Source organism: Macrotis lagotis, chromosome 5, assembly GCF_037893015.1.
Source record: "Macrotis lagotis isolate mMagLag1 chromosome 5, bilby.v1.9.chrom.fasta, whole genome shotgun sequence".
NCBI lineage: Eukaryota > Metazoa > Chordata > Mammalia > Peramelemorphia > Peramelidae > Macrotis > Macrotis lagotis.
This window is the reverse complement of record NC_133662.1, coordinates 263309928-263331584: the sequence shown is the minus strand read 5'-3', so window position 1 is coordinate 263331584 and position 21657 is coordinate 263309928. Positions and strand designations below refer to the sequence as shown.

Below are 21657 nucleotides of genomic sequence, written 5' to 3'. Positions count from 1 at the left end.
ATAAAAAATCACTTATGTCCAATATGGGTAATTCTATGAAAATATAAATAGAAAGGTGGAAGTAAAGTTATTATTTACTTTCAAATAATAGAAATGGTATAGCTAGCCCTGATGAAAATATTACTGGTATTTCTCATCAGCTCACTGAATTCATGCCTGTATCTGATTACGATTCAAGAACTTTCCCTGGAGAACAAAATGAGTCTCTAAAAGGAATTCAAAAGACTTTTTTTTAATAAAGTGATGCTTTGCTTTTTTACTCTAGTAAGGATAAATTATAAGAGTAAAAACTCCTAAAATGAACATTCTAAAGACAAAGGATTTAAATGGTGTCATAGTTGTTATTTTCAATAATGGGCACACAGACCTATAGACACACCACCATGGCCCCCCCAACTCCACCCCTCACTATATTCTAATTCTAAATCCCTATTTAAGCTGATGATTAAGAATGGGGAAAACAAAGTTATTCCTATTAAAGAATAAAAAGTAAAACACTTATTGTTTGGTCTGAATGGGCTATTATTTTATAATTTTTATCAATTGTGTAAAAATGAGTAACTGTGTGAGAGAAATTTTGGTCTATCACTCAGATAAAACAAACACTCTCTCAAACTTTCCTTTCTACTATTTATTTCAGGCATTTTAGTTGATGGACATCAACTAAGTCTAAATCAGCAACAACATCCACATAAAAATCAATCACCCTCACCCTCACTTATTCAATCAAAATTTAATCTACCAAAGGATGAAGAACTCTGCAGATAGTACAAAAGTAGCTGAAATAGAAAAAGATAGGGACAATTTTTTTCCCTGAGAAACCTATTGAATGGTGATTAAAATCTACATATACTGATTGCTAGAGATAAATTACAAAATAGTGAATGAAATCTGCAAAACTATAGAAAAGCAACATATGGGCTTGATTTAGAAACAGAAAAACTAGAGGTCAAGGCACAGTGGATAAAGTATTCAACTCAGTACTAGAAGACATGAGTATGATGAATCCTGCCTAAGATACTTTCTAACTCTGCAACCATAGGAAATTCTGCCTCAATTTCATTAAATGTGAAGTGGGGATAATAATCACAACAATTCCCTGGAATTGTTATGAGAGTGAATTGCTTTGCCAACCTTATACTATCCTCTACATGTTTTCTATTACTACTGTTACTATCTGGTCCAACTCCTGCATAATTCACCCTGAGGCTCCAGAAGATGAAAGTGACCTATGAAGGGTCATATCCATGGCAGCAACTGGGGCCCAAAGCCCATTGTTGTTGGCTGTGCAGAACATGGTCTGGCAAGTCTGATCCATAAGATAGCAAAGATCCCAGGCGACTTAAAAAATAAAAAAATGAAAGTCACTCCAGGGTATGACATCAGGCAAAGTCCTTGGTAAGAAAATGAAATATTTAAACTGTTGAGAACAAAAGAGAGAACAGAGAAGAGAGTCGTAGGGGTCATGAGATAGAGACATAAAACTGGCAGGAGGACCATACAGGAACTGTGCTGGGTAGAGGCAGTACAATTCAAACTCAAATAGCAGAACTTCATTTCTTCAAAAATGAATTTAATGATGAGATGTTTATAAGAAAAGGCTTTAAACAATTCACAAGTTTCACTAAGCAGGAGGAAACTTTTGAGCTATCACAATCCAAATGGCCAAAGCTGTAATGAGTAACGCTGGGCTCTAGGCTCTCTAACCCAAAGGACCCCAGGCCTTAAAGTGTGAAGATGTGTAGACCCCAGGTGAAGCAGATTTCTTGACTTGTTCATAACTTTTAAATCAAGGATGACACTGTTTCTGGTAATCACAACTCTGATGGGTGTATATGACACATCAGCCTGGTCAGATAAGTGCCAGGAGATCAGGGCCTGGGTCTTTATTAACTAAACTCTCCTAATACTCTCTGCAAATAGGAAGCACTTAACTGACTTATGCTTCACGGGTCCTTGAAGGGAAAAATTCTGATGGACATAACATAGAAGAGAACAGACAGAATTAAAAACAAACAAACATGCAAATCAGCAGTCACTGCACTCAAAATCACATGTAGACCTAAAAGAATGATAGAAGATAGTGAGTTAATTTCTATTTTATTCTTCTTTGAAGAAATCTTGAGAGAAAATGAAAGTAAACCTATGTGGATTGCCAGGGCCACAAGCCATTCTGCTTAACAGAACCCTCTGCCAGCACAGACTCCATCTGTTGCAACATACATCAATTACCTCTGGAGAAGTCTTGAACTTCCAGAAAAGTAATGGCTGTATCTCCTAAAACACTGTGTATAATGCCTAACAAAATTGGTTATTAAATAATTATGCCCAGAGAACATTACACTAAATGAGATGACAGACATATATAATCATTTTTATTTAAGCGTCTGATTACACATAAATATGTTATTTCATTTGTAATCTTCATTATACTTCAAGGACTATTGATAAGATGACATGATTTCTTTTTAATTGTGTTAATGGACAATCTAGCATTAAAATGTCTAACTGTGAAGTTTAAGTAACTGGAAAATAAGGAGGTTCTTTTTCCCTTTTAAACATTTCTGAACTATTTTAAATTGAGGGTTCAAATCCAATGGCCCAATTGGAAGAAAAAAGGTTTCAAACTGAGACTTGAAGGAAAATGGAATTAAATGACAATTGAATATTCATTCAGTGAACAATTGTGAGCTGCCCAAAAAAACATTTTTCAGCCTTCCGAGTCAGGTCAATGTCTACTGAGAGCATAAGTGGTCACAGGAGCAGTTTCTATGCTGAATGCTTCTGCTAGGATCCTTCTTAAATATTTTTAATCCAAGTAAAGGCTGTAGAAGTAATGAAAAGACTTCTCTATGGAAACCCAAACTAACAGGCTCAGGATGCTGGATGCATTTTTTTAAAGGTGTATTTAGTAGGGAAAAGTCCTCATTTTGTTTTCTGTTTGTAGAGGTCCCTTAGCACATCAAAGAAGGACCTGACCCACCTAAGGGGGAGCCCAGGTGAAACACACAAAATGATCCCTGACTAAGGAAAACCAGATCCCCAGGGAGAGCCTGGCAATTAAAATTTTTTTTCAATTTTTTTATTTTATTATATGGCATATCATCTTTCTAAAACTGGAATTTCATTAGACTTCTTAAGGCATAGTGATTCATTTTGCTCAACTTTTGAAATATGTTGCTTTTTAAAAAATAACTAATACTTGTGCAAAAACCCCTACTTAAATAGTTCTAGAGCAGTTGTTTATATTTCCCCTTTCACAACCAGGGACCCTATAAATTAGGAAAAAATTCCAGCTTAAACTCTCTCTTTTAGTCACAATCAAATGAAAGAATTTATTTAAGGGGTTCCAATGTCCAAGCTGGATGCTAGAGAAAACAAGACAAAACCAAAAGAGCTGCTGTTCCCCTCCCCTCTTTCATAGAACAGCCTAAGAGCTGATGAGAAAGGGGGAGCATAAAAATAGGGATCTCTCAAACTTATGCCCTTTTCTCCACACAAGTCACAGAAACAAAGAATGCTTAAGACATGGATGTGTCACTTTAGAACACTCCCTTCAGCGGAGTACCTAGTATCTTCCTACATGAAAACTAGTCTAACAGTCAGAAAACAGGCACTTCTTCTTTCAGAGCTTATTATGGTGAAGCCATGGGCTGAATGGAGTGCAAGGCCACAAAAAGAGGGCCAAACTAACTAGGAGCTCAGAGCCTACCAGGAAAAACAAGTTGCCACCACAACTCTGCCCAAACAATTACAGAAGGAAGGCAGGAGCATGCAGGGGACTCTCAAAGGCTTCTTGAAGAAGGTGGGATTTGAGCTGGGATATGAAGGGAATCAAGAAGTTGAGGAAGCAGAGGAGAGGAAGCACTCTGGTCATTTGGGGGAAGGAGGCAGGAGACCAAGCATCTTTGTGCAAGGATCAGCCAGGAGGATGGTGTCACTAGATCATACTATACTGGGGGGGGGGGGGGGGGGGGGGGGGGGGGATAAGATTTAAGAAGCCTGGAAAGAGAGGAGGAAGCCAGATTGTGAAGGATTTAAAAGCAAATAATAATTTCTATTTGATCTGGAGGTCCTGGAATTCACTAAATGAAAGGGATAAGGGAAGAGACATGGTCATTAGAAAATCACAGAATCTTAGCAGCTGAAAACCTTTCGAAGTCATTAGTCAAACAGCTCTTTGGTTCGATTAGGCAACTCAGACCCAGCATGAGGAAGTGACTAGCCCAGGATCACAGACACGTGCTGAGTTATAGAAGGACAAAATTCCAGAGCAAATGACACCTGTTTAGGGCTGTTCCTCTTACACAATGAATGAACAGATGGATGAAGCATTGCTATGTTTCATTGTTACATATGCTGTTCACACCTCTCTGTCTCTAGGGTGTGCCTATCTAAAATCTTTGCACCAGTTTTTTTCCTAAAGTCACTGTACAGTCAAGCAAGTTGAGGAGCTAGAGTGATAAAGGTTTATGTGATATCAAAAGTCGTGCCACGGAAATTGTAGAGCATCTAGAAACTGAACTTGTCATCAATTCCAGCTTTTTAAAGTAAGAGTCACAATTCATTAAAGTTATTTCTTTCTAGACGTATGCAAACCATCTTTTGTCAACTCTAGAAAAAGCAATCCAATCCACAAGTATTTCATGAGTACGTGTGACGCCAAAGACAAGCTCCCTGAAAGGAATAGACAGCTACTTTAATAGCTTGGGCTGGTGTGATTTCAGTAGACCGCATGTTAGTGCTTGTTGTCTAACCATCAACTACTAATAGATACTTCTGGTTTCAGAGCATAACAGCCAAAGATGCTGCACCAGCCAAAGTTCATGCGTCGTGCGTTCCGAGATCCACGGATTACCCACCAGAGGATGATGACCAAAGGCGGCCATAGCACAATACACAAAAAAGCCCAGAAGGGTCTCCACGTCAGGTTCCATGAAATGTGGGGAAAGCTAATGAACATGCGCTGGCGATGGATGCTGTTTCTCTTTGCTGCCACTTATGTGGCTCACTGGCTCATCTTTGCAATTTTCTGGTATATTCTAGCTAGGACGAATGATGATCTTGATTTAGATCATGAAGCACCACCTGAAAACCATACTATCTGTATCAGACACGTCACCAGTTTCACAACTGCCTTCGCCTTCTCAATAGAGTCACAGCTCACGATTGGCTATGGTTACATGTACCTCAGTGGTAAATGTATAAGAGGAATTGTAATACTGGTCATCCAAATGCTCGTGGGAATAGTGTTCGACGCTGTACTCACAGGTAAATTTCTTTTTTGTTCTCTCAAAAATGGAACCAAGTGTTTTGAAAGGATAGGAAATTCAGAGGATAGCCTCTGAGAAAGGGAGAAAGAGAGAAAAAGGTTTCCTTCCTTTACCCCCAAGTGAGAGAATTAGAAATAATTCTAAGCTAAAAGAGACCTCCTTAGAAAGTCACATCCTGAAGAAACTGTTGTGCTAGTAAATCCGCATACTCCAGAGGAATTCCACACCCTTTCAAGAAAGTCAAATACATTTTGTCTTTCTTTGTTCAGGGAAAAAGACTTTGCTATTTCCAACATTTCTCCTGGCTTGAAGGGGTTAATAGAGAGCAAGCAAGTTGGAAGCTCAAGAGGAGAATTTGCAACTAAGTTGGGAAGACTTAGCTTTCAAATTGTGAACTATGGCTTTCTGCATATTTTTTCTCTTTTCTCCAGTTAAGTCAGAATTTCTCTCTGCTTTCAACATCTCAAGTAATACTTCTTGAGCCTCCACTGGGACTTTAGTACCAGAGTCAGTATTACATGAGGTAGACTCAATTCGGCATAACCTCCCTAGATAAAAATCCACTAGAAACAAGGCTGAAAAACTGGGTCACAAATCTGTTACCAAAAGTCCTTGGGGAAGACTCTCAAGTAAGGTGGAAGCCCTTATTAGGACTAACAAACTTGTTTTTTAACACCTTCAACAAATGTCTTCCTCAATTCCCTGAAGAAATATTAGATGAAAGATTCAGGTCCTAGTTTTGCTGTGATCTTTAGCAAATCATCTGACCAGTCCTAGGCTTTAGATTGTTAACTGGGAAGCAATAAATGCAACTACTTAAAAGTTTTTACACGAATATAAGCTCTAAATAAATATTTTCACAAGGTAAAAAAAAAAACAAAAAAACTTTGCCTCCCAGAAGTAACACTCCCTGAGGCCATTCACAACAATGAATACTTAAAAGTTGTAAAGGACCATAATAGAAACTGGTACAAAGTTAGCAATTATTTGAAATGATATATTACAGAATCAGAAAGCAGATCTACCAACTCTCAAGGAAGCACTATTTCCAATCCCCAACAAATCATTAAGACCATTTTCCTTGGACTAATGCACCTCCTTCAGCTTTAAGGGTCTGGCAACTACCAAAGAGCATTTGCCTTTACCTCATGGCCCCTCCACATACCCCTAGCAGTCCAAAAATAGGAGACACAAAGCAAGCAGGTTCCTAATAAGAGAAAGAAAAATGCAGCAGTCTTCAAACTGGGGTGTCCAAAAGGTATGGAAACAATTAGAAAGATGTTCTCACACAATAGGAGCATACTTGTCCTTATCTTAACAATTCTTTTATTCTACAAAGTATCTCCAATAGGGACATCTCAACATCCCATTTCAAGGACAGTAGTATCCCTTTGGGGCACAGAAATTCCATTTTTGGCTCCATCCTCAAGATATCCTCTCCTCTTTTCCCACCCACCCAATACCTCTGGGCTGTGGCAAGAGCCCATCCCCTTCCATTTTTGAATGTGTCACAGTTAACCCCACAGACCAAACCTTCCTCTCTTCCAAACTTCCTGGCTACTATTAAGGACACAAATTCTCCCAAGTGCCACACTGTCTTCCAGGACTCCTCCCAAATATCCAATTAGTTGCCAGATTTTGTGAGTTCTGTCTCTTCATGACTACCAGCTGGCTCCTTTTTCTACTGACCCAGAGATTATTCTAATTCAGGACCTCAACCATTTTGCCTGAATTAATACAATCGCTACCTAATTAATTGGCCTATCTTTCTCCTCTCTAATCCATCCTCCCAAAGCTGACAAAATTATTTTCCTAAAGTACAGATCAGACCATGTCACCAACCTTCTCAAAACTCCAAAGGCTCATTATTGATTCTAAGATAAAGTATGACATTTTTAAATATTTATTTGGGGTTAAGTTTAACAACCCATATAATGACTGATGGAGTAGTACATGTATAATGAATAATACACACATGGGGGAGAGAGTTCAAAAAAGTTCTTACCAATTGGGGGCACAGGATAAAAAAAATGTTTTTACTTATATAGGTCTGCAATCAAAAAGTTTGGAGAATAATGTTGTAGTGTGGTCTTGTCAGATAGTCCTAGTTTTATGGCCTTGGTCTAGTCACTTAACTTCTCAAGATCTCAGCAATTCTCTAGAATTACAGACTATATATATATCAGTAGAGCTGGAAGGTCACTATGCCAATGAAATCTATCCAAAATCCAATCAATGAGGAAGAGGGAATTCTCCTATTCCAACCAAAAAAATTCTATTCATATTAAAAAGATCTCCCTTTAGAGCTACAGTGAAGACATATATGCCAAGAAGACATTTTCTTTTTTTGAAAAATTTTCACACAACATGCACTTACCAACACACAAATTGCTCCAGGCTCCACATAAAAAGTTAACATTCTCTCAAAAGTTAAGCAAAACCAATTCCAAGAGGCTACATGATTCTCTGAATCTAATTCCAATCTATTCTAAAAAAATGATACCTAAAATATAAAGCTACTACCATATATTTTCATATCAAAAAAAGCCCTAAAATATAAACCTAATCTTATATCATATCTAACTTAATGTAAGAAAAATTATCTAAAGCCCAACACTTGGAACACTAGTTCATAAAAGTTAATTAGTATTAGTTACAAGTTTTGTAACAAAACAAACTATTTCTAATCTAGGTGCCTTTGTGGCAAAGTTTTCCCATCCAAAGAATGGAGCAATCTGGATCCGCTTTACTCACTTGGCAGTGATAGCTGACGTAGATGGTGAACCAAATCTGATCTTTCAAGTGGCCAACACTGAACATAGAGCACTCACCGATGTCCGGGTCGCTGCTGTTCTCTACCAGGAACTAGAAGATGACCAACTGTACCAGACGAGTGTAAACTTCCACGTTGACAGTATCAATTCTGAAGAGTGCCCAATCTTCATCTATCCACTGACCTACTATCACTCCATTACACCCTCGAGTCCTTTAGCTGCTTTCCTCTACCATGAAGATCCTGGATACTTTGAAATAGTTGTTTTTCTCTCAGCTATAGAAGACGGCACAGGAGAAGTATGCCAAAGGAGGACATCCTATGTATTATCTGAGATTGTAATGCATCATCATTTTGCCTCTGTGTTGACACGAGATGAGAAAGGTGCATATTCTATCAAAATGGAGAATTTTGACAAAATTATCCCTGCACCGGTACATACTGAGGTCTCTAGAAGCTTGAACAAAACTGTCCCTCAAAGTCCAAATGCCATACTCTCTATAATGTCAAATTTTGACAGAATTATCCCTAGAAGTCCAACTCCCACACACTTTACACATAATGCTGTACCTAGTAGTCCAAATACTGTACTCTCGAAAAACTTGACTTTTGACAAAGTTATCCCTGAACAGCCAAAGGTCACTGTCCCTAAAAGCTTGATTTTTGACAAAGCTAACCCTGGAAGTCCTAATACTGTACTCTCGAAAAGCTTGAATTTTGAAAAAGCCATCCCCGGAAGTCCAAACACTGAACTCTCGAAAGACTTGAATTTCGACAAAGCTATCCCTGAACATCCAAATACTACCACTGTCTCAAAAAGCTCGAATTTTGACAAAACCGTCCCTGAACATCCAAATGCCATCATCTCTAAAAGCTCAAATTTTGAAGCTATTCCTGGAAGTCCAAATACTGTGCTCTCAAAAAGCCCAAATTTTGACAAAGCTATCCCTGAACATCCAAATGCCATTGTCTTGAAAAGCTCGAATTTTGATAAAACTGTCCCTGAACATCCAAACGCCATCATCTCTAAAAGCTCAAATTTTGACGAAGCTATCCCTGAACATCCAAATGCCATCATCTCGAAAAGCTCAACTCTTGACAAAGCTATCCCTGGAAGTCCAAATACTGTACTCTCAAAAAGCTCAAATTTTGACAAACTTGTCCCTGAACATCCAAATGCCATCGTTTCTAAAAGCTCGACTTTTGACAAAGCTATCCCTGGAAGTCCAAATACTGTACTCTCGAAAAGCTCGAATTTTGACAAAACTGTGCCTGGAAGTGCAAGTGCTGCAGTCTCTAAAAGTTCGAATTTTGACATAATTATCCCTGGACACCCAAATTCTGTAGTCTCTAATAGCTCAAATAGGACTGCTTAGGGAATCACTATTTACTGGACAAGACATTGATAACTTTCAGATCGCTGAGACTGGGCTAGCAGAATAGATTCAGAACATGGCTACATTTTAAAAAATATATTAAACTACTTAACTGGATATGCAACTGTTTTTCCCTCATCATTGCTAAGCCAATTATCATTTTTCCCTCCCAATTATAGCAGGGCATACAAAGTATGATAGGACCACATAAACTCAGACTCATGAATGAATTAACTGCAGACGCTCTGGATACTTAGAATCTGGGAAAGTAAAAATTCTATGACTTGATTACACTAAACTGATTAAAATTACAGTGCCTGAAAGAAAAAAATATTTTCTGATGACATTTAATTATGATTTGATTTTCTTTGGTAAAAGGCAATGAATGCATAAAAGGTTACCTCAAAAAGACAAAAACATAAACCTACCCAAGGTAATCCTATTTAAATCTATAAATTAATGTAATCTATATAAATCCAATTTGAAGTCACTCCATGGGATGTGAATTCTCCTTGGATACAATGTTTATGTTGTATAAATTATCACAGTTCTTAGAAACAATGAAGATCATTAAGTATTGGTCTTAATTTTAAGAGTTAATGATGAAATTCATAAAGACATGAGACTTTTATTTAGAGAATTCTTATGTAAGTGAGATATGATTCAAAAAATCTCAAGTAAAAGACAAAAATACTCTCTGGGGACTATTTTAAAGTTAGTAGTAAACTATTTTGGATGTAAAAAATGATACATATGCTTTGTAACTTTCCTCAGATCCGTTTTAAGGCCATAAGAGAGACTAGGTTGATTTACTTTGTTGTTTTTTCAGAAGAATCTCTGTGCTTTGGATTTAGAATTTGTTGATTTACTTTGATTTACTAAAAAAGAGGATACCAATTACCTTAAAGTACATTATTTAAAATAACTAACTATAGTCAATATTTTATTTTTGCACGATATTTTTTTATAGCAATGAGGATTTACTATTTAACATTTTTATTCCTATTGAAATTATAAAAGCTGGAAGACAAGTCAAAAACAAAATATACACTACAACAGATTTTTGTTAGGATCATGGTTTCACTGACTTAAAGTTGGAAGAAACTGTAGAGATCATGTTTCTTCCAACCACTTCATTTGGTAGATGAGCAAAGATGGGCAGAAAAAAGTTAATCTGCTCCAAGTCACACAGGGAGTCAGGAGTAAGGATTCAAGCATAGGGCCTCTGATTCCTCTGAAGACCTTATGAGCAAACACTACCTATTGCCAAACTCAGAATCAAATCATCAACCTGAAAAATGACATCATCATTGTGAAAGGAAAACATACAAATGATTCTACACTGTAACTTAGTAAGGTATATTATAATCTGAAAGACTCATAAGAATTTAAGGATTTCAAAACACAAACAACATTTAAATATAACACTACTACAGAGACTGGCAAAGGAACAATAATAATCCCATGTGGATATATACATATCAAAGAATTAAGTACAAAATTTCCTTTTCTAAATCCAAAGCACATAGATTCTTCTGAAAAAACAAAAGATCACACGGAGGATGCACTCAATGACATTTAAGCTTCCTTCCAACTCTATTATTCTATGGTAATTATATTTTAATCATCTTTCTGGATGTAGTACTTGCTTTTTAAGTGAATTTGTGTCAGTTCTTTCAAATGATGTATTAATTTGATCATTAATCAAGGATCTCACAATTTCAGTACCTAAAAATTTAATCTATGTAGGAAGGAAGAAACTGATTATAGGTACAATATAGACCCATGAAAGGATAAGAGAATCATAAAATTGGTCATCCAGTGCAACCTCTATTTGGAAAAAGAATTCTCTCTAAAATCTAACTGGCAAGTGGTCATCTAAGAATTTCCTTGAAGACCTCTCAAGAGGAGCTCATCAAATCTTGTGTCTATTCTATTACTGGACACCGTCAACTGTAAAGAAAGTTCTTACTATGAAGTCTAAATGGGCCTCTGATTCTGTCCTACTGTCCTAAGAGTCAGAATTCCTTTTCTGGGTAATAATCTCTCAAATGGTTGAATAAAGTTTTTCACCCACCAAAAGGCCACTTCTCAAACTCTCCTCCACCTCAACTGGAGGCTTCTGTTTCCAGTTAAAACTATTCTTGGAATCTAACTTCAGTTTATGTTCTAATGTACAATATCTCAGGATTCTCCCCAATCTATCAATATCTGCTAAATAAAATATGGCATGCAGAACTAAAGACAATATTTTACAGGTCTGGCCAAAATAAAGTGGAATTGGGAGTACCATCTCCATATTCTTGGAAGATATAACACTCATTGCAAGACCAAATCTTATGGCAGCCATATCCCCTGTGGAATTGTGTCCATCTGCTTGGCCACTAAATTCCATTCTATCCCATCTTGGTCATTCTTGTCTTCCCCATCTTTTACTTGTGAAACCAAGGATAAGGCTGCTTTTATCTCTTATTACATTTTATCATGGTTTAATTTGGCCCATTGGTCCTAACTCATTCAAGACCTTTCTGAATTTTAATTATTCTGTGTGTTACATAGTCATAGGAACTTTTGTGCCATTTGTCTACTTAAGAGAACACCTCTCATTTTATCCAGGGTCCTGAGACAAGTCCAGATTCCTGTGGCATCTCACTGAAGGCCTCTTTCCAAACTCCACTTTTTTATCTGAATAAGTACTCTTTGGGTCAAGCCCCAGAATCAATTCTAAAATATAACTGAACTGTCTTGTGTTAGACCTCTCTGCCCATTTTTTTTATAAGCATAAGAAACTTGATCAAATACTTTGCTAACATGCAAGTAAACTTGCCACGCTGTCTTGGTTCTATTTCCTTTCCTAGTATATCTGTAAGCAAGTTTAACACACTCAGAGGACTCCTCAATTACCCTAATGACCAAGATCTTTTAGAATTTTCTTGGACCATTCTCCAAAATTTCTTTGCAGAACACAACAACTACCCCTCACTTATAAAATGAGAATAGCTAAATTCTCTCCAAACTGTCATAAGGCTATTTCGCCCCAACTCTCTTTGAAACCCTGAATTTCTTAGGTTTATATGGGAAACGCATATGGAGGAAGGTCAAGACTGCATTAGTGACGACCAAGTAAGGCCAGGACACATATTTATAATAGTATGCCAAGATAAAACAAGGGGCTATAAAGTTAATGCTTGCTGCATTTTTTAAAATGGAGCAGGATAAAAATGGCACTGAGAAAAGGCCTTCTTTAAGATATATGTGAATAGCTATTTGTCATGTGAAAAGTTGTTTTTCTTTTCTTTTGTTTTAAAGATTAGTACCAAGAGGTCTCTATCTTACCACAAAATTACTAGATCACAACTGACCAACAGAGATTTCCAATTAGGAGGTAGTATCAGATGTACTGAACAGCTAGGAACCCAGTGGATAGTGTTAGGCCTAAAATCAGTAAAGCCTTATCTTCCTCAGTTGGAATCTGACTTCAGACAACTTAACTTCCAAGCTCAAACCCTGTTTGCCTCAATTTCATCATTTGAAAACAAGCTGGAGAAGGAATGGCCAAGCACTACAGTGTCTTTACCAAGAAAACGCAGAATAGGGTCATAAAGAGCCACAATCTAAAAAAACAAAGCTGCACTTGAGTTTTGATAATTGTATCTTGAGACTCTGAGTACCTTTTCCCCTAAAAGACTTTCTTTGACATAATTTCCTTAATACAACCTGTAACCAAGTGAAGAAAGAGGTCCAGGGTCCTCATTTTTCTGATGTATAATCTCCAACATGTCCAAAAGAGCACACAACAGCTGCTTATTTGTTTATATTTGTGTCTTACTTCTTTGTTATGGGAACATCTGCCGCAATCTTAAAAGGCTGCTGGGTAGTTCTTATTCCCTCTAGAGATTTTCTCAGTAAAAGGCAGATGATCGATCATGTGTCAGACATGGTAGACAGGGGAGTTCTTGCTTAGTCATGTCTTGGACTTCATATGACCTCTCTCAGGTATGTTTTGGATACTGTGAAATCATCTTGCAGAATTTGCTATGAATAAACTCCGGGGAGGCAGTGGAATGAAGTATTCAGGGCATAGCTGAAGGTCAAGATCCTCATATCTGGCCAAATGAGCCAAAAAATTTCCTTTTCTGGTAGCTATGGGGCAACATTTTCAGTTTCTCAGTCCTTGACATCAGAAGGAGCTAGTTAGAACCATTTAATCACATCACAAAATCCACTGAGTTTATTAGTATCATCTTAGTCCTTGACATTTGGATTACTTAGAAGGGACTAGGAAACTTTGTATAAAACGTATCCTTGAATTTATCCCACTGGCTCATAATCTTTCTGTGGCAGGCAACTGAAGTCTCTGCTTCACCCAAAACATTCCTCCACTTCACAGAAAGTATGTGCACATTAAATTTTCTTCTTTCCACAACCACTGCAGATTGTAAGAGTTCATTACTGGTCATCACAGTAAATGGGAACAAACTGAGTGATGACTAACAAGCACCTGAAGGAGCTCCATACTTTTAACAGTGGGATCTAGAGAGTGCAAAGCAAGCTGGATTTGGAGAGAGAAGCAGAGGTTCCTTTGGTGCACTCAGCCTAAGGGGTTGTTGCCTGACCTATCTATATACAGGCATCAGAGTTCTCTCTTAGTTTCCTCAGCTTTCAACATGAGGGGTTAGGGCACAATGACCTGAAAATCAATGCAACGTCAAGATCTAAACATGTCTTAGGAAGAGCATTTATTCCAGCCCCCCACAAAAAAAAATATTCAGTATAAGCCCCAAACACACTGTAGGACAACATCCTCGCAAATATCAGTACTGGGGGCTATAAAGACTAATTATAACTAAATGCTCTTGGTGGATCCAACAGAGAACCAGGTAGGGAATCACTTCTTTTAACTGAACACACTATTTATATAGAAACTTTATATGCAAAATCACCTTAATGGGATTAATACAAGTATAATTATAATCCTTATATATGGCTTTCCATGAGCTCACTTGAGATTTTTGGCTTTTCGCTATGCTACATTAAGCAAAGAGAACATGAATATATTAAAAGAAGAAATGATCACTGACTGATGTTTAATGGTGCTTCCTATAATTTCTTATCCACTTTAGTAACACCTAGAAATCATTTGAAATATTGGTTAACAGCACTCTTTTAAGTCTTCAACCGAGTAGAAGAAAGGATAATAGCCATAAAATACTAGAGAAAACACAGGGTCAAATTCTCCTGGCATATCTGGGTGACCGTGAGGCAAGGGACTAATAGATGAACTTCTCTGAGCCTCAGCTTCTTCATCTGTAAAATGAGGGCACTAAAACTTATAACACCAAAGTCTCAGGAGATAATTTTTGTTAAGTGATTCATCTACCTCATAGTGTTATATCAATGTAGGGGGTATAGGGTGTATTCCAAAAAGCCTACTATGGGAGCAGCTAGGTGGCTGGTGTCCTGGAGTCAGAAGGACCTGAGTTCAAATCAGACCTCAGACACTTAATAATTAACTCGATGTGACCTTGGGAAAGTCACTTAACCCCATTGCTTTGCAAAAAAACCAAAAAACAAAAAACAAAACCCCAAAAGACCTTGGTGGGAGGGCTATTTCCCCCTTTGATGTCCACCTGATCCACCTAACTCTCACCTGTGGCTCCAAAAAGCTGGAGGATACAGAGCGGCCACACACCAGTAAACCATTTGGGCAGGCCAGAGAAACCAGGTGGAGGGTAACCAACTGAGTCTCACACTCATGGGTGAGTAGTGGGGAAGTATCTAACCTAAGCATGCGAAATCTTCCACTGGTGGAACAGGTGGAAGAGAGCACTTTGTTCCAATGACCATGAAGCCAACTGAAGCAGGTGCTGTGGAGCACTTCAAACTTGGTTAGAAATGAAGGTGCCAAGTGCTCCACTGCATCTAGAGCTATCACCACTTGTCTTGACTCTGTCTTGCCATGTTGGATCGCGATGACTTTAAGAACAGAGTAGATGGGGGGCAACTAAGTGGTGCGCAGTGGATCGAACACTGGCCTTGGAGTCAGGAGCACCTAAGTTCAAATCCAACCTCAGACACTTAATAGTGACGTAGCTGTGTGGCCTTGGGGAAGCCACTTAACCCCATTGCCTTGCAAAAGCTAAAAGAGTAGATGCCTTTGTGCTGCTGCTCTACCTCACTTAGATCCAATTTACCCACACAACAAAAGCCATCACTCATAACCCTTCCTCAAAATCCTGTGGTGACAGGCAAAAGTGATGAAGCAGCAGGTGCAGTTACTCTGGGAGCTGGAGTCACAAACCTGCACACAAGCTGCCCAGGATATACGATCTTTTCCCCACTGAAAGCAGCATGAGATTCAGCAGCCCCATGGGTGACTGAGCAGCCCCCCCCCCTTTAAGGTTTTTTGCTAGGCAAACAGGGTTAAGTGGCTTGCCCAAGGCCACACAGCTAGGTAATTATTAAGTGTCTGAGACTGGATTTGAACCCAGGTACTCCTGACTCCAAGGCCGGTGCTTTATCCACTACGCCACCTAGCTGCCCCTCCACTACACCACCTAGCTGCCCCCTGAGCAGCCCTTTTAAGGATCCCATTACTCAATTCCTGATGTGAGGAAGGGGGCAGAAAAGGTGCCCGAAAAGTTGTCTGCTTGCCAAGGCAAGTGGGGATTCCCATCCCAAGGTTAAAATAGAAAAAAGAAAAAACAGAAAAACTTCTCCACAGAAGATTCCACTCACCATCAGAGCACAGAATGTGTATGCACTCAGGGACAACACAAGATCCAAAAGACCTAAAATGCAAACAGTTCTTGTTGCAAGAGAACTCAGTCAAATAGCCACCCTGAATGAAACAAGGCTGACAAATGAAAGCCAGCTGACTGAAGTCAGAGCTAGAAACACATTTTCTTGGAGTGGACACAGTGAAAAGGAACCAACAAAGGAGTACCAAAGCCTACCAAAAGGAGTGAACAACAAGCTCATGAGAATGGGATTGCCACTTCCAGGAAAATGCCATGCTTCCATCCATCATCAGTGCCTTATGCGCCCACCATGGCAAACACTGATGAAGTTAAAGAAAAATTTTATAAAAACCTGAAGACCCTTATGATCAATGTACCAAAAGAGGACAAGCTCATAATTCTGGGTGACTTTAATGCTAGAGGAGGAGCAAATTATCAGATGTGGCAGGGAGTCCTTGAGAGGAAGGGAGGTGCAAACAGCAATTTCTACTGAAGACTTGTGTATCTCATGACCTGCTCATCACAAACACTGTCTTCCACTTAACTAAACACAACAAAACTTCCTGGATGCACTCTCAGACCAAACACTGGCATCTAACAGACTGTGTGATCATAAGGAGAAGAGACTAACAGGATGTGAGAGTGACAGAGGCAATGTGTGGTGCAGAATGCTGGACTGATCACAAACTCATCCTCTCCAAGTCAAATATTCATATCCAACCACACTGACAGTCCCAAGGCAAAATGGATACTAGAAGAATTAAGGTCAAGAGATTAGAGTGTCTCTAAACTGAGCCAACACACAGTGGAGCAGAAGAAGAGTGGGCAGCTTTCAGAGATCTGGTGTCAGCACTGCATTTGTTCATCTGGGTCAGAACACCTGCAAACATCAAGACTTGGTTTGATGAAAATGATGGGAAAATACAAAAGCTGCAGAATGAAAAATGAGAACTTCACAGGGTTGACCAGCAGGATGGTTCATCCATCTCTAAAAAGACAGAGTTCAATTCCATCAAAAGTAAAGTACAAGAGAAGCTTAGAGAGATGCAGGACTCCTGGCTCAGTAAAAAGGCAGAGGAAATTCAGTTTTATGTAGATAGTAAGAAACCAAAAGACTTGTATGATGTCCTGAAGGCTATTTATGGGCCAAACACCTATGGTGCATCTCAACTACTCAGTGCTGATGAATCCACATTGCTTAAGATCTAGACATGATCCTAGAGAGATCCTAGAGAGGCTGAACACTTCCCTGCAGAAGCCACTGACCTCTTACCTCAAGTTAAAGTCAGTCAGTCCCTAGCTGAAGTTTCAACTGAAGGAGAAGTTTTGAATGGCATTAGGCTTCTTTCAAGTGGCAAAGCACCTGGTGCTGAATTCTCTTCCAACTGAGCTCTACAAGATGGGGGGGGTGGGGAGGGGTGAGGAGGGGGGGGTCCATTGCTCATCCAAAAGTTGACTAAAATCTTCCAGGTTATATGGCATGAAGGGGTTATCCCCCAAGAATTCAAGGATGCCTCCATCATCCCTCTCTATAAAGGTAAAAGGAACAGAATGTCCTCTGACAATCACAGATCATTCCTCTTTTCGTCATTGCTGACAGGATTCTGGCCAGAGTCCTTCTCAATAAGCTGATCCTTCTTCTGGAAGATGCTCACCTCCCTGAGAGTCAGTGTGCTTCAGAAAGGGAAGAGGAACAGTCGATATGGCGTTTGCTGCCCAACAACTCCAGGAACAATACCAGAAACAAAACAGAGGTCTGTATACAACCTTTGTAGATATCTGACCAAGGTCTTTTGAGACCCTCAATCGTGAGGGTTTATGGAAAATTATGTTAAAATTTGGTTGCTCGGAGAAGTTCACCAGTATTGTACATCAATCTGATGATGGTGTGCTTGCCTGGGTTCTGGATAGTGAATGATGTTCTCCAGATTTCCCAGCCACCAGTGGAGGGAAATGAGGACATGTCCTTGGTCCCATGCTTTTTAGCATATTTTCAGTCATATTATCAAATGCCTTTACTGAGGATGAACACAGCCTCAAGGTCAGCTACTGCACTGAAGGCAAATTCTTTAACTTGAAAAGGCTACAAGCCAAGACCAAAGTGGAGGCAGTTTTATCTTGTTTGCAGATGGTGGTGCCCTCAATGCAGCCTCTGAAGCTGAGATGCAACACAGCATGGATCGATTCTCTGCTGCTTGTGCTCATTTTGGCCTACCAATGAACACCAAGAAAACCCAGGTGCTCCATCAGTCAGCACCACACCATCCAGATGGGGAACCATCAATGATAGCAAATGGAGACACTGTGGACAATTTCACATTGATATTGAGGTTGACACAGAGCTAGCTCAGTATTTGGGAGGCTCCGAAAGAAAGTGTGGGAGAGAAGAGCTATCAGACTGATTATTAAACTGAAGGTCTACAGAGATGTTGTGCTGACCTCATGGCTATACACCTGTGAAATCTGGGCAATCTACTAGGGCCATGCCAGGAAATGGAATTGCTTGCATTTAAATTGCCTAAGGAAGATTCTGAAGATCACCTGGCAGAAGAAGATACCAGACATTAAGATCCACACCTGAATTAAAAACTGCCTCACTACAACTAATGATTCTGACAAAGGACTCATTTCTAAAATATACAGAGAACTGAGTCATATTTTTAAAACAAAAAGCCATTCCCCAGTTGACAAATGGTCAAAGGATATGCAAAAGCAATTTACATATGAGGAGATCAAAGCAATCCATAGCCATATGAAAAAATGCTCTAAATCATTAATTTTTAGAGAAATGCAAATTAAAGCTTCGCTGAGGTACCACCTCACACCACTCAGATTGGCCAATATGACCAGGAAGGACAATCATCATTGTTGGAAGGGTTGTGGGAAATCTGGGACACTATTACACTGTTGGTGGAGCTGTGAACTCATCCAACCCTTCTGGAGAGCTATTTGGAATTATGCCCAAAGGGCAACAAAAATGTGCATACCCTTTGACCCAGCAATACCACTACTGGGTCTATACCTTGAAGAGATGATGAAAAAGGGTAAAAACATTACTTGTACAAAAATATTTATAGCAGCCCTGTTTGTGGTGGCAAAGAATTAGAAATCAAGTAAATGTACTTCAATTGGGCAATGGCTTAGCAAACTGTGGTATATGTATGTCATGGAACACTATTGTTCTATTAGAAACCAGGAGGGATGGGAATTCAGGGAAGCCTGGAGGGATTTGCATGAACGGATGCTGAGTGAGATGAGCAGAACCAGAAAAACACTGTACACCCCAACAGCAACATGGGAGTGATGTTCAACCTTGAAGGACTGGCTCATTCCATCAGTGCAACAATCAGGAACAATTCTGGGCTGTCTGCAAAGGAGAGTGCCAGCTGTATCCAGATAAGGAGCTGTGGAGCTTGAACAAAGTTCAAGGACTATTCCCTTTAATTTAGGAAAAAACAGATATCTTATTGTCTGATCTAGTTACCTCTTAGACTTCTCTTCTCTTCTTTAAGGATATGATTTCTCTCTCATCACACCCAATTTGGATCAAGGTACAACATGGAAACAAAGTAAAGACTGACAGAGTGCTTTCTGTGGGGGGGGGGCAAGATAGGGGGGGAAATTGTAAAACTCAAATTATATCTTTAATAAAAATTAATTTAAAAAAAACTGCCTCGCATTCCAACATTACTACAGAAGGCAACTATGATGGGCTGGTCATATTGTTAGAATGCTAGATGTGTGCTTGCCAAAAAGACTATTTTGCAGAGACCTCAACCAGGGCAAGTCCTCACAAGAGGGTCAGAAGAAGCAATACTGAGATGCCCTGAAGATCTCATTGAAGAACTTTAAAACTGCATAGCATGGGAGACTCTGGCACAGGACCTCCCAGCAGGTCGTGCCCTCTTCAGTGAAGGGGGCTGTACTCTATGAGGGAGGCGGAATGGAAGCAGCTCAAAGGAAACAAGACATCCATAAGTTTAGAGCAATAATCCCACATGTTCACGTGGACAATTTGTGGTAGAGCATTTCAAAGCCCATTTTGGTCTGATCAGTCACAGTCGGACACACTGTCATTTGATACAAACACAGTGATGTCATTTTGGTCTTCTTTGATAATGAAGGACAGGAACCAAGAACCAGTTACATCAATGTCAGTTGTTATTATCATTAATCATTTTAAAAGCACAGAGGAAATCTCAGGATGAGAGTACTTTGTGCATTGGCACTGATGTTCCTTTCAACTATATCTTTCATTTTCCCTGAAATATTGACAGAAAAATGGCTTATGCTGTGCTTCACACTTTTCAAAGCTAAACACCATGCTGGGGAGGGCATTAGTGAGCTTCCAATCCCAACTCTTCATATGACTGAGTGACAGAGCCCTGGAGAGCAGAAGGGAATGAATTGCCAAGGTAGCTCAAAGCCCAACATTCTTTTCACTAGGCCACACAAGTTAGTTGGTTAATAAACATTTATTAAGTGTCAACTATAATGCAGTGTGCTGTGGGTAAGAGGCACAAGACAAACCTTGGTCTCGAGAAGGTCAGTCTAAAAGGAAAGACGGCAACACTACAGCTCAATGTTCTACCACTCAACACCTGACAAGTTCACTCAAGCCATAATATCACATGTCATCTGTGATTAGCTTCTTAAGAGTTTTAGACCCACTGACTAGAAAGATCCATTTTCCTCCTCTTGTCTTGAAAGTATCAAACCCCAGGTTAGGAAGAGAAGAGGGAAAGAAAATTGGGATATCAATGATTTTATTTCAATATAAAGGAAATCTTTTCTTGAAAATCTCTCTGTTGGAGCAGCTAGGTGGCACAGTGGATAGAGCACCAGCCCTAGAGTCAGGAGTACCTGAGTTCAAATCCGACCTCAGACACTTAATAATTACCTAGCTGTGTGGGCCTAGGCAAGCCACTTAACTCCATTGCCTTGTAAAAACCTAAAACAAACAAACAAAAAAACCCAAACAAACATAAAAAGAAAATCTCTCTGTCACTGGAATTAGAATGGTGTCATTTTCTCCTGTTTTGACTTTCTCTTCATAGTAATAAGTAGTTTCTTTTTTGTTTCCTAACCCAGTATTGCAACCCTAATGATAGCCCTGCCCAAAATGAGCTTACTGAAAAGTGAAGGGGATGACCAGCTTCTAGGGGCTACTATGCCATGATCCAGCATCTTCAAGAGGGAAGCAGCAGCCTCCTGCATATACCCCAAGTCAATTAGCATTAGATACTGAAACAAGAATGCCTTGCAGGCCAACATTGGTCAGGCTTTTCCTATAACTTCATCTTTTGGATTCTTAAGGCTACAGAAAAAAGAACTTTCATTCTCCTTAAAACCTGAATTTATAATTGTTAAAGAGAGACATTTATACTCCAAAAGAAACATCCTTCCTTTTAAAAGGTCACTTATAGCTAAGAAATGACCCAGTCCTCATGACAGCAGAAAAATTTCACAGTACTGTCTTGCCCAAAATGACATAC

The 21657-nt window shown here is 39.2% G+C and overlaps 2 protein-coding genes across 13 annotated transcripts in view; one reads left to right on the top strand and one right to left on the bottom strand.

Annotated features, from left to right (window-relative positions):
* Nucleotides 1-21657, bottom strand: part of GIGYF2 (GRB10 interacting GYF protein 2) — a 182014-nt gene that overhangs the window by 66221 nt on the left and 94136 nt on the right. The window contains exon 1 of one of the 11 annotated variants that reach the window (XM_074189696.1): nt 4153-21647. The exons of the other annotated variants lie outside the window; for them this stretch is intronic. Within the exon in view, the coding sequence (XP_074045797.1) occupies nt 4153-4165 (13 nt within the window). The 5' untranslated portion in view covers nt 4166-21647. Of the gene's footprint in view, nt 1-4152; nt 21648-21657 lie in introns of those variants that run through there. 11 annotated transcript variants of the gene reach the window in all.
* Nucleotides 4419-9539, top strand: KCNJ13 (potassium inwardly rectifying channel subfamily J member 13). 2 transcript variants are annotated; one of them, XM_074189699.1, is made up of 3 exons: nt 4419-4550; nt 4790-5271; nt 7966-9539. In XM_074189699.1, exons 2-3 carry the CDS (start codon nt 4806-4808, stop codon nt 9420-9422), a joined length of 1923 nt encoding a protein of 640 aa, XP_074045800.1. In that variant the 5' UTR covers nt 4419-4550; nt 4790-4805; the 3' UTR covers nt 9423-9539. The 2 variants fall into 2 exon arrangements, with proteins under 2 accessions (XP_074045800.1, XP_074045799.1); XM_074189698.1 differs by having other exon boundaries at nt 4419-5271.